Source organism: Sinocyclocheilus anshuiensis, unplaced genomic scaffold, assembly GCF_001515605.1.
Source record: "Sinocyclocheilus anshuiensis isolate Anshui unplaced genomic scaffold, SAMN03320099.WGS_v1.1 scaffold536, whole genome shotgun sequence".
Lineage (NCBI taxonomy): Eukaryota > Metazoa > Chordata > Actinopteri > Cypriniformes > Cyprinidae > Sinocyclocheilus > Sinocyclocheilus anshuiensis.
Window position 1 is genome coordinate 3163325 of NW_015557179.1, and position 15859 is coordinate 3179183.

Below are 15859 nucleotides of genomic sequence, written 5' to 3' on the forward strand. Positions count from 1 at the left end.
AGTCCCACCCGCCTGCCATCACTTACATAACAAACGGTGGGAGCACACACACACACATTTGTGATGTGCAGAGATTTATTTATACACTCTGCCCTGTACTCTCAGTCTTAACACCCTCTTAATCTCTGTCTACTTTTCCTTTTATTTCTCTTAACATAAATTTCACTTGATCTATCTCAATATTTCACTGAGAGTCTGTCTGGCTTTTTGCAGTGTTTTCCTCTCCCAGTTTAAGGAATCACCCAAAATTAAAATTGTCAGCAAACTTTGTTAAAGTCTTGTGACTTACTTTGTGCCAGGTAACACAAAAAGAGATGTTGGGCTGAGTGTTTACACTGTTCTTTGTCATATGATGAAAGTAGACGATAAAAAGGGGATGTCAAGTAAAAATGACAAAGAGTCAACTATAAAAGTAGTCTGCATGACTTGTGCATATCAATATTAAATTCCATTCCTATATTCCAAGTTTTCTGAAGTCAACTAACATGCAAGAAACAATGCAATTTGTTTTTACTCACATCAAACCAAGTGTAGGACTTCAGAAGACTTGAAATATAACACACAAGCATATGGACAATTTTATGGCGCTTTTTTTGTTTAGTTTTTTTGTCCTTTTGCAGATTGATTGGAATATATTGCTGTGAAACATCTCCTTTTGTCTTACACAGAACAAAGAAAGTCATATATATATATATAAATACATCTGAAAAAACGCGGTCGTCTTATATTCAGGGTCTAGACTTTGACATGTCAATAATACACCCACAACAATAGGTGGTGCCAAATACGCATAAAACGAGTGTGCCATGACATACGTAATGTAATGCGTGTTGTAAAGATCGCGAGTAAAAACAAAAGAATAAGAAAACCTTACAGCTGCATGAGTCGTGACTGTCACGTTAGCCTGATGGGACCAAACTCCCTTTGTGATTTTAAAACGTAAGACAGTACCCAGATTTGAAGACTACAGTAAGATTTAACTTCTACTGTTAATAAGATTTTGGTAGGCTACTATTAGATGGATAGCCTAAATGTCCTAATTCAGATGGGCTACCTGGTTTTTTTTTTTTAATGATATATCAAAAAGTGTATATTTTTTAAATGTGATTGTTGGTACAGTTTACCAGTTTTTACCATACTTTCAAAACAAAAATTAAAATAGGAAAAATATGCAATATGAAAATAATTGAAGACAAAATGTGTTTTACTGAGAAAAAAACAAGATTTGGTTTTTAAAAAGCCTTTTTCCAAAAGGTACATCTGGAAAAAGGGGGGTCGTCTTATAATCAGGGTCGTCTTATATTCGGGCAAATACGGTATATGCTGTCTATTGCTGATGATCGCATTATTTTTCATATGCATCTGTTTACATAAGAGATCGCTGGTTTCTCCGTCCTGTTCACGTGTGTTTTTGTTCGGGAGGTTTTGTACTCGTTCAGAAGATGCGTAATAGCGCCCCCAAGTGTATAACAGTGAAAACACGGAAAGCCGTAAAAACTAGTCTTTGGCGTGGAAGCGTTTTCTTCTAAAAGACGAGATAACTCGTCAATGGTGAGGAAAGAGTTAAAGGACAATATTTGCCCCCTTAAAGGAGTAGTTCTGTCAGGACCACTATCGTCAAAATGATAGATACTTAGCATAAAGTTTGGTTTGGCGGTATGGTTCTGTTCTGGGCAAAAACCTCCCTGCCCATCCATGCAGCCTGTCATGAATATATATATATATATATATATATATATATATATATTACAATTTATTCATTTATTTATTAAAAAAAAAAAACAATCCTTTTCACGTCATGAAACCTGAACATGTCCAGGTCTTATTAATTCATTTAAAAAGTAATTTTAATTACTGTAAGGCAAAGAAATGTTTAGATTAAAAAAAAAGTTCAAAGAGGCAAAAAATTAATTAAAAAAAATACAAAAATAATGCTTAAAAAAACAAAACTCCAATGTAAGAATCACCATCTAAAATAATGGTACAAAAGCGTTTTACTGAACATAATTAAAACTTGATAAAACAAATAAAAAAAAATGTTACTAATGAAAATAAAAATAATAAAATAAAATGTTAAAAATAAAATTAAATAATATTTAAATAAAAAAAAAATAAAAAAATACAAATCTCAATGTTCTTCATTTTCTTTAAGCAAAATATTTTTTCATATTTTACAGTACCCTTGTTGTATGTTACATGTAATTACACATTATTTACTGTTATTATGTATAGCAATTATAAGCAACCAACCCTAAACCAAACCCTAATCCTAAACCAATCATAAACAAAGTGATGTTAATTAATATCACTCGGTAGTTATTGGTCTAATTCCACATTAACAAGGAGACCTTAAAATAAAGTGTAACTAATATTTCTTTTTTTCCTGTTTTTATTTTGAGATAATATGTGCAATTCACCCTCCCATACTTTTTATTTCTTTTTCTGTCTGTTTACATCTTTCTCACTCAGCCAGTCACTCTCTCTTTCCTACAGCACACTTTTCACAGGTGTTAGTAACCTCAGTGAAGAAATGAACATTTTAATTTGTCACTAACACTTCAAGCTAGTCAGAAGCACCGTAACAATCTGCTTTTTCATTCGTCTTGGAACTATTAAGTAGGAGTTGAAATTTTCTGGGCAGTTCTTGCATGAGTTCCCATTCTGATGTACTCCTCACTGGAACGGGACGTGCGTGTGTGTGTGTGTGTGTGTGTGTGTGTGTGTTGTGAGGCTGAGAGCTCTTAAGTAGTTTGGCTCCGAGACTGAGCAGAGTTTGTGATGGTGTTTTTACTGGCGATGCTTTAGCTGGCCATGAGATGTACGGGTTTACGAGCCTGTGTGAATCAAACACTGTACCGCCTGAGAAATGCTCTCTTAACATACACCACCACACAAATTCTCTGATTGCCATTCAAACCATCATTTTTGCACAAATGGTACTGTATTCCCCATATTTCTCTCAGGTGAATAAATCGTGGATACCGCGCTCACACACTCGTGAGTAGGTGGTTGGCAGAGAGAAAGCGTTTGCATGCTCACATCTGCTCTGCATGTTCCTCACTCGTCTGGGTTTGGTTTTTCACAGTTTGGGTAATGATGGCAGGGCATGATGTAAAATCCATGTGTGCGCGCAAGTTGCCGCATGTGTGTATCGATGTGTGTTTACTACTGTAGTGAGCACAGACGGCCCACTGTTTCCCTACACCATAAACTCTAGCTGAACACTTCAAAACAGAAAGATCGCACACGGACTTTAACAGCTAGTGCGTCGTAAAGATGCTGGGGCCGTAATACTGTATTTCACAGAATTATTGCGTGTTCCATCTTCTATAAAGTGAGAAAGTGTTATGAATAACTAAAGGGATTCAAAATGGCCTCATCATTTACTAGGGCTGCGTTGCAAATATCAATTAGTTGATTTTAATCAATCTTCTTTTTGAAAAACTTATATGGATTCTTAATAGTGGTGTCAAAATTAGCGCATTAACGCAGGCGATTCATTTTTTCAGTTTAACGCGTTAAAAATACACTGAGAACGGGAGACGTTTCAGACGCGCTCCACTTCACTTCAGCGCCAGGCGCGAGTCAAACGAGTGCGGAAATGGTACTGTGATCGCAGCGTGTGCTCTTCACTTGCACGCACAAAGGCGCCGGCGCACACTGTAGCCTGTATCCTTTCATATCAAAGCGCGAAATAAACTACGTGCATGCAATGTTGTGGTCAATTAAGTCATGAAGTCACATTTAAGAACATGTCTCTGAAATGGTTTTCAAAACTGTCCTGGAGCAGCCCAGCACTGTCTCCCTCATCTAACACACCCGATTCAACTCGCCAGCCCATTAATAGAGACTTCAAGACCTGAAGTGGGTCAGAAAGGTAAAAAGAGTAAATATGATGCGTGTCAGATCCGCGTCACGTTCAGCAGCGGCAGCTCTTAATAAAATAACAGCCAAAACAACCTTATAACCAGCTGCTGTGATGTCTATTAATCAAAGGACAAAGAAAAAAAAAAAAGGAAAAAATGAACTTTTATAGCTTTAAGGATTCATCTATATTAAATTTAGAATTTAGTGTTTGATAACTTCAGTTTCAATTTCTGTATAATCAGTCATTATTAAAAAATATACTGTCTTTATGTTGTTTGTACATTAATTTGAAGATTGAATGTGAAATTATTGCAATATAAAAGTATATTTAAAAACTTTAATGTTAGGTAGGATTAATCGCGATTAATTTCAGAAAAATGTGCGATTAATTAGTTTTTGGGGTTTTTTTATCGATTGACAGCACTAATTCTTAAATGTCACGATCAATCTTTAGTCGATGCTGTTTTTTGTTGATACATGAATAAAATTTTATATTATATTATACAGAACATCACTATAAGTGTTGGAATAAGCTCTCTTCCTTTTTTTACTGGTATCTCTTTTATAAAATCAACATGAATGAACATCAGAAGCTATGTTGAAAGAAACCGTATTGTTTATTGCAAAATATATCGTCATGTAATCACTTAGTCAACGTGACATCAGTAGAACTTATACAGTATACAATGTCACGTAACATTTAATGTCCATACTTTAGAGAGGAGCATTTTGCTAAAAATATCACATTCATTATATTTTTACATAATCTGTTCTTCTTAACGCTTTCATTATTTAATGCATGTTTGAATAAATCTGTCATAAAGTCAGGTTTTATGACAACCACCATTTGAATGTTGTGCAATTTGAATGTTTGTATACAACTCGATTTTTGGTTGTTGTCGATTATTATATCTAAAAATAAATAGCAATTTAACTTTAATAGTTTAATTTGTATATTATACTGTACCAACTGACAGGTTACCTGTATAGTTTAGAGCTTTACTTGAGACTTCTTTCTTAAGAAAAAATGACATTTACTGTACCTGATATATATCCAAGTGAATCGATATTGAATTGAAATTGGAAACAAATCAAGAGCTTGTGAATCGAATTGTGAAAACTGTGTCAATACCCAGCCCTATAACTCACCCTCATGTTGTTCTAAACCTGTATGACTTTAAAAGATGTTTTTGAACAATGTTCATATTTCCTATACAGTAAAAGCATATAGTAAAAAGAGCCTGTCAAGCTCAACAAAGACCAAAAAGCATCATAAAGTATTGTAAAAATGGTCCATGTGCCTGTATGCTGTTTCTTTCAAAGACTTTTGAAGTCATACAATAGCTTTAAAGCAATATATATATACTGTATCGATGTGTACTATGTGTACTCTGAAAAGTGTTACAAATAAATTTGAGTTTGAGTGATAAACGGACCAAAATGTACATGAACATTCTTCAAAACATCGTATTTTGTGCTAAAGGCAAGATGTGTAATGTGTTCGGAACAACATGAGGGTGACTAAATGATGACAGTTTTCATTTTTGGGCTAAAAATCCGTTGAGATTTCTTTCTTTTCCTGTTTTCATTTCTCCTTTCTTTTGCTGAGAGTTTCAAGAGAAAACTGTCACTCCAGGTTGTGAGTGTTTTGCCAGTGTTTGATTTCACTGCCCTGGGCTTTATTTTCTATTGCCAGTGACTGTAATATTGCTATTTTTATGAGAGAGCAAAATCTGGTCATTGAGACTTGGTGGTCGTGGCATTGATGAAACCACAGCTTTCTCTGAGTCACGCTGGGACGATGGCTGTGTTTGTGTGTGACGCTCTGGACGTCTCACTGGGCTGTTCAGGTTTTCATAAAGATTCCAGCACTTTCCTAGAACTACTGTCTCCAAACTCACACACACATTGTCTGCCACAGTCTGTCCTGCTGAGAAATGCCTTTCATTTCCGAGATTAATCATTACCGTGGTCCTCAGTCTCTCTAGAGGGCCAGCGAAATTAATAAATGCCATGGCGAATCGTTCTTTCTCTCCACCATACTCCCTGTTTACTTTAATTTCCACTTTCTTCCCCTGTTCTGTGTTTCTGCCTCTGAGTATGTTGGAGGAAAACAGATATAGATGGAGTATAAGAGGGAAATAAATCAGCATTGTTAACCGAAGTCTGTCTCATGACTGACTAGTCCTCATCTCCCTCCCTCAGTTAGTGATGTTTTTCTACCAGTGTGTTGTCTTGTGGTAATGAGTACTTGGCTTGAGTTTAAAGGCTTGAGAATGGTTAGCATCACTCCGCTTATGACCCACTACAGTTTTGATTTTACTTCATTTCACTTTTCTCTCGCTCTGGGTAACTGCGGCAATCTTTTTTTTTTTTGGAACCTGTTGGAGAACCATTCTGTGAAACTGTGCCTTCTACATTATGGAAAAGTGTTTGTTAAAGTACTTTTTCTGTGTGATTTTAAACATCTAGCAGACATTTGTAGTACTTGTTCTAGTGTGAATGGGAAAAACCAATACTTTCTTTCTTTTAAAATATATTAAATTGTAATCATTTTTCACAATGTTACTGTTTTTATTAAATTTTTTATCAGAATAATAGCAGCCTTGGTGAGCATAAGACATATGTGTATATGTAATAATTTTAATCGAATGACTTTTTTAAGGAACATTTAAGCGAGTCTACAGATGTCTGTGCCTGTGTCTGAGTGAAGCAAGAAAACATGAACAAAAGCATGTGGAAGTGATCTGTATTTATGATAAATGACTCTTTAAATAGCTCGCTGTCTGTTTCTTGTGTTGATGTTGTGTTGGCAATGTCTGTGTCAGGGTTCTGGTGATGAGGTATTTTCCACATTAGATTAGATATTCCAGTTCTCATCACTACAAGCGTTTGTCAACATCCCCACCCTGATTTTAAGCATGCCTTCCCATCACCCCCTTCTTATAATAACGGTCAGGGTCTGTGTGAACATGTCAACAGTTATCATCATTGAAACAGGTGTTGAGCAATGTCCGTGCCATAAAGAGACATGCAAGTACACACACATACAGAATCCCCTCTCACACTTGGCTAAATTAGAGTGCGGCGCAGGCTAGCTGCTTTAGGTCAGTCTGAGCGTGCTCAGAGAAGCATACGAGAGCTCTTTTGATACTCGGGTGTCACGGTAACCGGGCCGTCTCTGGGGGAATGAGGCGTGGCCCCACTCCTCTGGTTCACTGCTTGTTGAATCATGTGCAGGGCTGGATTGAGTTGCATTGTGGGAGTTTGAATGGTTCCTTGGAACTCTTTGGATGGATAAGTGGGATTTATTTAGCTTTCAGAAGAATATTGCGTTCATAATAATTCAGTAAGGAAAAAAGGATGCTTGAGGCTCTGAAGCTCTTGCAATTCCCGGGTTGCTTTTCAGCAGCGATGGCATAGTGAAGCTTAATAAATAATTAATATTGAAAGTTCAAAGAGTGATCATTTTTCACTAATATACACCAATTAAAGTAGTTCTTTCATTGCATTGTACATTTTTATATGTCACCAAATATCAATGATGCTTTAATTTTAGAATTTGTCACTTCTCTTACATGTAATGGAGTACATTTGTTGTTTCTGCTCTAGAGTCGCAGCTGCGTGAGGAAACTCTGCAGATTCTTATGGCCTCAGAACTTGTGGCCCCTCAGGGGCCCGATGACATGAAGCTCTCAGTCCCTGGAGCCACACAGTACCTGCAGAGTCTGGCTCACATAGCCATCAGCATCTGTGTGGAATCACCTCACCTGTGGATTTGTCCAGAGTCTGACGGGTTTCAGAGCGACCTCCTGGAGCGACTGCTGCGGTGTCCGCTCTATGAGGTTCGGCTGTTTGCCCTGGAACAGTTCTTCAGGAGACTTCAGAAGACAGAGGAAGAGTGTCAACGGGGTCAGGGACCCTTGCCCTTTGACCTCAGTGTGTCCAGCTTAACCTCCCTGGCCCTTCACGAGACTTACCCTGGGTGTCAAGCCATGGTGAGGAAACCACGCTTTTGCTTCAGCATACTGTACACAACTTTATAAAACGCTGCAAAAAAAATTTAAAAATACAACACAAAAACAAGTTGCAAAAGCTGTAACATTACAAAACTTTGAACACCCTACAAAAGCAACAACTTCATAAAATGATTTGCGTTACAACTTCAAACATTCTACTAAGCCTTACACAACACAATACAAAAAAAATTTAAAATTTACACAACTTACCAACTTAAAACGTCAAACACTCTGAAAAACTGCTCTACAAAAACTTTGTAAAAAACACTTTACAAAAAGCAACACTATTTAAATTATTTAACAAAACTTCAAACACTCCACAAAAACACAAGCACACAACTTCACAAGATGATTTGTTACAACTTGAAACACTCTACTAAGCTTTTCAGAACACAATACATAACTTTACAAATAACTGAACACTTAACACAACTCCACAAAATGCAGTGCAAACGTTTACAAAACTTCAAACTTAACAAAAATACTATACAAAACTACGAAAACTTTTAAAAAAGCAACACACACACACACACACACACAAATGGTTTATCAAAATTGTGACTTTACAAAACTTTAAACACTCTGCAAAACCTTAACAAAACTTTACAAAATGATTTGCATCACTACTTTAGACGCTCTACTTAGCTTTACAAAACAGTACAAACGCTTCAGAAAACTTGACAACTTCACAAAATTCAGAAACTAACACAACTTCACAAATGCAGTGCAAAACTTAAAATGTCAAACAGAAATAATTAAACACTAAAACTTTACACAAAACAACAAACTATTTAACAAAACTTGAAACAAAATTGCAACTTTACAAAACTTTAAACACTACAAAAACGTTAACAAAACGTCATAAAATGATTTGCATTACAACTTCAAGCTTAACAAAGCACAATACAAAAACTTTACAAATCACTTGGAAAACTTCACAAAATGCAGTGCAAAACTTTATAAAATGTCAAACACTGAAAAACATTCTACACACAACACCCCCCCCCCCCCCCTTTTTGCAAAAGCAAAAGTGAGATGCAATGAATTTATTTTGGACTGTAAGAGTACTAGGAAAAATTATCTTTGCAGGTCTCATGTTTTTTCGAATGAAACTTAAAGGGATAGTTCACCCAAAACTGAAAATTTGATGTTTATCTGCTTACCCCCAGGGCCTCCAAGATGTAGGTGACTTTGTTTCTTCAGTAAAACACAAATGAAGATTTTTTACTCAAAACGTTGCAGTCTCTCAGTCTTATAATGGAAGTGAATGGGAATCATGGCTTTGAGAGTCAAAAAAACATACACAAACAAAACCAAATTAAACCCTGCGGCTCGTGACGATACATTGATCTGTAAAGACACGAAACGATTGGTCTGTGCAAGAAATTGAACAGTAATTATATTGTTTTTTACCTCTGATGCACTGCAATATCTGAACAGTCCTGAGCGCGTCCTCGACAGCCGGCGCGTGACACGTCTTCTTGATCGTTTCGTGTCTTTACACATCAATATATCGTCACGAGCCGCAGGGCTTAATTTGGTTTTGTTTGTGTATGTTTTTTTTTGTACTCTCAAAGCCGTGATTCCCATTCACTTCCATTATAAGACTGACAGACTGCAACGGTTTGAGTTAAAAATCTCCGTTTGTGTTCTACTGAAGAAACAAAGTCATCTACATCTTGGATGCCCTGGGGGTAAGCAGATGAACATCAAATTTTCATTTTTGGGTGAACTATCCCTTTAATTCAGGTTAGCAGTCGAAATCCTTGGATTTCACCAGGTTGAAATTCACCATTACGTTGATCACAAATCTGGTCCTGAGATTAGTGAATTCAGTCGTCTAAATGACACATGTCGTCATATGGGGATTCTCTCTGATTATCTGAATAAACATCTACACTCTAAAAACCTGCTGGACAAGAGCTTGTCACAGCTGTGTCTCTGAATGAAACTGGCTGAATGTCATTTAATTTCCATTCACAGACTCAATACACACAAAAGCAGTTTCAACTCAGAGCTTAAGCCCTGCAAAGTGAAATGGCAGGCGATTTCCTGTTTAGAAACGGGTCGCATTTCAATTCCTCATAAACACTCAACAAACCATCAATTACCCTTCTGTTTTGCCGCTTCTGTCATTAAGCAACGTTCAAACTGACGGGAATCGGCTTTTCTGGAAGGATGTGTGTGTGTGTGTGTGTGTGTTTGTGTATTTTCTGCGTGTCTGTTGCAGTGATTTTGGCTGGGTGTGCATGTGTGTTCTTAAAAGCTGTTTTATTGGCCAACTGTTAATGTTTAAAGTGCTGCTGTTAGGCTCTAGACTCTTGATATGGCTTGGTTTCCATGGTAAGTCTACTGTTCCACCAAAGCATTCTGGGAAGTGATGAAGAAAGTTAGGTTAATTTTTCCTCTGTGGGCTCAAATGGCAACGCTAATAAGAAAATATGCATCGAACTGCAATTGCACTAAAGCCTAGTGCCTAAATCCATTCTGAAAATATTCATTTTAGTCTCAAGACTAAATCCACATTGGTTTCGTCATGTACTTTAATATAATATAATGTACCGTAATATAAAAGACTGAAATATGATTAAGTCGGAGGCCATAGAAAGCCATTAAAAAGATCCGTAAAATGCCTTTATTTAAGGCTCTTGTGCACTCCAAGAAATAATAATCAACCAAACAAGTCTAAATAATATCAACAAAGCACTGTAAGGTACCTGGCCTGTCACGGGAAGGGAAAGGAAAGACGGTTGGGGTCTGAGGAGAAGAAAAACAAGTATTCCGTTAACTCCCTCGCTCTGCTGAGGGGGAAACCCGAGGGCCAGAGCTGAACCAGATGTGTTTTATGTGCAAGGGGATAGAGGGATAGATGGATGGATGGTGAGGGAGGAATGCTAACAGACAGGAGGGTGGAATAAGGGAATGTTCATATGGATGAAAGGAATATGGGTTGAGAGGTGTGTCTGGCAAATGAAGCACTGAAAATATTCACAAAACATCCTGGACCGACTTCTCGTGCTCTTTGTGTTTGATTAGTCAGGGTAGATGCCATATTTATTGTGACATGCATGAAAACGAGGCTGTGTAGAATAGATGTACAGTCTGTTCAATGGTTTTGTGAAAATACGGCATCTAGCCTGACTAAAGTCTCCATTTCTTTTGGTGTTTCACAGGTTTTGCAGGTTCTTGCTGTCCTCCCACTTTCTTCCCTGCTGCACTGGAGAGATGGGATGACGTCTTTGAGCTGTCAGGAGGTTCTAGAGTATCTCCTCACATTGCTGGAAACCTCTACACACAGGTGAACCATACAGATGATACTATCATGTTTTTCTTTTTTCATTGACTTTTGAATTATTGCAGATAATTAGCTTTGTGACCAATGAAAGTTTGATTCTTACCCGTTTTGTTTATCATGATAATCAACTTAATCAACTTAGCATAAATACAGGTGGCAAAAGTAAAAAGCTATAGGGTATAAATAAACTACACCATGGTTGCATGAGTTCAACATCACCGCCATTATGCTTCCGACAACTCTTTATTAATATTGATTTAAAATCCACAAATGGGAAAGTTTGAGTTAGAATAGAATAGTTCCCAAAAGCGCATTTATAAACATGATGCTGTGAAAGAGGACAAGTTGAGTAGATGAGTTTTACAGTTTGCCATGATAAAGTTTACTGTCCCAAACAACCTCTGTAGGCCAATTTTCAAGACACATAAAGCTTAAAATCACATTACTGATGTATTTTGTGTCGTAGAATAAAGCGTGAAAATATCTTGAGCTTGTGTTGACCACAAACCTTTTTTCATGCATTTAACTAAAAACCCATGTAAAAAAACAAAAAAAAAACATTGACTTTGGGACGTCGAAAGTTATGCTAGGTCATAGGCCTGTCCTGTTCCAAAGATGGAAATCTAAACAAGCCCAAATCGCTAATAATATTTTAGAAACAGAGTATCAGTCTACCATATTTTATCAACTGTATGTATGTCATTCGCTGATATTAAATTGTATTATGTAGCTTATATCAGCATTTAGCAGCCCATAGCCTATATATCAGCAGTATTAGCTGTCCAGCTCTTTACATTTCAGCAACAACATTGGAAACTGACATTTGACTACCAGTCCAAACAATGGCAAACGGGGAACCTTCACATTGGTGAAATTTTACAGGCAAAAGGTCTAGTGTCTGTTGTCAATTCTGTAGGTAGGCTAAATGAAGCACAGCTTACACAGAAGATACTTTTAAAAACAAGCAAAAAAGTGGCAAATCCGTGTGACCAGCTTGAACTTGTTGCGAAATCTGCGTGGGTAAATCTTTCACCCTCACGCAAAATTCACAATATTGTGGATTCCCATTGAAATAACTGGATTTCGCCCATGAAATTTGTTGAACAACGATAAATGTGATGAGTGATTCTTCCATTCACATCCAGTTGTGCAGAAAGTCCACACCAGATTTAAAAGATTAATATTGTATACTAGATTGCACCACCACCCTAACACATAGCATGTTCTCAGCAGCTGTGGACTCCAACAAACCTCCTCATTGTTGAGGCAGCGGTTTGGGTGGTGGATATCCCTCTGGGGAAGCGAGAGGTACTCTGTTGAGCGGCTAGCGCTGTTAGCAAGAAGCGTAATGGCTTCAGATGTGGGCTCCGACTACAAAAGAAACCACACATACCTGTGGTCGCCAGCCGCCCCATGTACATCAATCACCCTTTCATATCTACGGCAGAGCGGGAGGGAGATTGATTTACACATTAAAGGCACACAGCTACCTGTGCTTTCAATTGAGAGAGTGTCCGTATACCTTTACATAGGGTTATTCCCTATAATTTGTGGGTATGTACATGCTAGGAGGTTGTGTGCATGTCTTAATATGTGTTTATGTGGCGGCAGGTGCAGTTGAACTGTTGTTTTTGGCTCCTAGGTGCCTGTAGGGGCCTCAGAATAACAGACACCTTCACATCCCAGTGCGCAGTGAACACAGGCTGATGGGATTGCATTACAAAGACTCCCGCACCCTGCGACACTCGTACACTTTCAGTCTCTCTCCTTAAGTTCAGCGTTGTGAAACGCCTTGCAGTGTATTGCTGTTTGTACAGTGTGACTTGATACGTGTCTTTTGTAGCAGTCACCCTGTGATTTAAGCAACACCATAATACTTGCTATGTGTGTGTCTGTGCGATTGTGTAATGCACTTGGACACTTGCAGTGTTGTGTAATGGCACAATTGCTGAGTGTATTTTGGTACCCGTGTTCTGTTGGACAACACATGCTGGATTACACCTGTTCTGAGATCAAGTTAGTAAAACAGCCCCTCTGGACTCCGTCTGGGGTTCGTTTTTAAGTGTGTGTCAGTGTGTCTTCAGTTTATGATCAGACAGCATTTATGATCAGGGTCCAGATGGTCGTGGAAAAATCTGGAAATTCTAAAATGGCTATTTCCAGGACTGTAAAGTTCATGAGTAAACGTTCTAGGTAGTTTTTAATAATAATAATAAAATCTTTCTATAGTAATTTTATTATTATTTTTTATTATTATTTTTTTAATTATTATTTTGCTCTGCTCTAAAATAATTAGTTGGCTACATATGACATGAGTTCTTGTTCAATAATAAAAAAAAAACTGTAGAGAATATTTTCTCTTAAAAATTGCTAGTAAATTTCACAGTCAAAGGGATAGTTCACCCAAAAACGAAAATTACCCCTTGATTTACTCACCCTCAAGCCATCCTAGGTGTGTATGACTTTCTTCTTTCAGATGAATCCAATCAGTTATATTAAAACATGTCTGGCTCTTCCAAGCTTTATAATGGCATTGAATGGGCGTTGAGATTTTTAAGCCAAAAAAAGTGCATCCATACATCATAAAAACTACTCCACACGGCCCGGGGGATTAATAAAGGCCTTCTGAAGTGAAGTGATATGTTTGTGTAAGAAAAATATCCATATTTAAAACTTCGGCTAGGGATGCAACAATACAGTTAGCCCACGGTTCAATACATATATCAGTTTTTTAACCACGGTTCTCGGTTTGGTTCTGATCAGAGTGTTTTTTTTTGGGGGGGGGAGGGGGGTTTGTTATTCAAAAGGGGCTTTCACACCATGTAGTTCTAGGAACTCAGTTCTAGTAACTAGCCAGCAGGGTGGTTCCTAGAGAACCAATTTCCCCCTTGGGCCATTTTCCTGGTTGCATTCGTACCGGCAGCAGAAACTCTGAAGCAGCCGACAGCATTTATAAACGTCAACAACCGGTGAATGGAGGACGCAGTGATCGGAGCTGTTTTTGTTGTGTCGTGGGTTTCGTGATAACGGAGATGGTATGTAAACGCACAATGTAGGTGATAGAAAGAGCATGGAAATTTGACTAAATCTCCAAGACAATTTGCAGTGTTACATATCATCAAGGCTGAGAAAAGAACACAATGCTGCATCAACAGCTAAATGCTGTTATCGCTGTTTTCCATGTTCGTGGAGTAAATTTTTTTTACATGGCCTTTTAAAATATCCCAGGTAGTCTGTATTGCATGTGCGTTTGGCCAATCAGCGTACACTTACGTCACTGGTAGTTCCTATAGTACTGTTTTAGACCGACTCTAAAAAATCCCAGGTAGTCTGTATTGCATGTGCGTTTGGCCAATCAGCTTACACTTACGTCACTGGTAGTTCCTACAGTACTGTTTTAGACCGACTCTGTGGGTCTAATTTAGTTCCCCCAAACGGAGTTCTTAGAACTAAAGTCGTTCCCAGTTCCTGTGATGCAGACACGCCAAAAAGTGGGTACTTCCGCCAATAGTTCTAGGAACTATGAAAAGGTTCCTCCAGTGCGAAAGCCCCTTATGCTTAGGCGACAGGAGCAGTAAGAGGTTAAGGAGAAAAAAAAAATATTGCAATACTCTCTTTATTTTAGTTTCTTTATTTTTATAAAACTCCACTTTTACAAAATCCTAGTGTACTGTATAATATAAAATAAATAGACCGTAGTAGGAATGCACTGATCTTTTCATGGCCTATTCCAGTTGCCAATTTTGTATTTTTCTTTTTTTTATTAATTTTTTTTTTTTTTTAAGCAAGAGACAAGAAAGAATTAAAATATGAGTACATGAACAAGATGTGTATTTGCTTTGTTACAGGCCATCTGTAGCCATATAAAATTAGAGGCAACTTTGGCATTTTAATCACGATCCAAACAAAGATGCTACACACATCTAGCATGAGCAGTTTTTGATTTAAATTAGATTGAATAATTTAAAAATTTGAAGCAAATACAGAATGATCTGACCATAGCTTTGTGAAACTATACTACATAAAACAACTGAATGAAACAAAAACAGCAGATGAACTGAATAAGATGCAAATTCACTCTCTGACAGCAGGTGGCGCTTCTGGAACAGCAGCAATACAGCTTTCTTTGCATGGTTACCGCTGTAAACAAAGCAGCGCAGCGCTTGTGAACACTACTTGAATATGCATTATACAGCGGTAAGATGAAAAAGAAATACTATCTAAACTTTTCTTAAGACAGTCAGTTCCCCTCAGAAACACATTTATATAAACCTCCAATTCAATATTTTGGATTTTCTTACAATATTTTGCGCATTGTGAACAGTGATCTTGCTCTGCCTGCTACAGTCTTTTCTCCTCATTGCGTCTGTCTTCAGTGTGTCTGGCCTCTGTTAGCGGCCGTTTACAGACCTCGTAATTTTTTCAAACAAAAGACATTTTGGGAAATGATCACAATGCAGTTTGTGCAAGTCAGAGATCAGCCGAAATAAAACCAAAAAGGAATAAAACTGAAATTATTTAAATGCAAAACTGGAAAAAACACAGTAAGCAAGCGCGTATTGAACCATGGATGTCATACCGAACAGTTCAATATTATATTGAGAATTGTGGCATGCCTAGCTTCCGCTAACTGTCCTAAGCGTGTTCAGGAGAGAGTGGCATTTCAGCGGATGACGTA

General features: G+C 37.5%; 1 protein-coding gene across 1 annotated transcript in view; it reads left to right on the forward strand.

The window, feature by feature from the left end:
• LOC107678541 (uncharacterized) overlaps positions 1 to 15859 on the forward strand; it is a 38289-nt gene that overhangs the window by 12012 nt on the left and 10418 nt on the right. Inside the window, exons 3-4 of the mRNA XM_016473831.1 lie at positions 7480 to 7865; positions 11060 to 11184. Coding sequence (XP_016329317.1) covers positions 7480 to 7865; positions 11060 to 11184 — 511 coding nt within the window. The remainder of the gene's footprint in view (positions 1 to 7479; positions 7866 to 11059; positions 11185 to 15859) is intronic.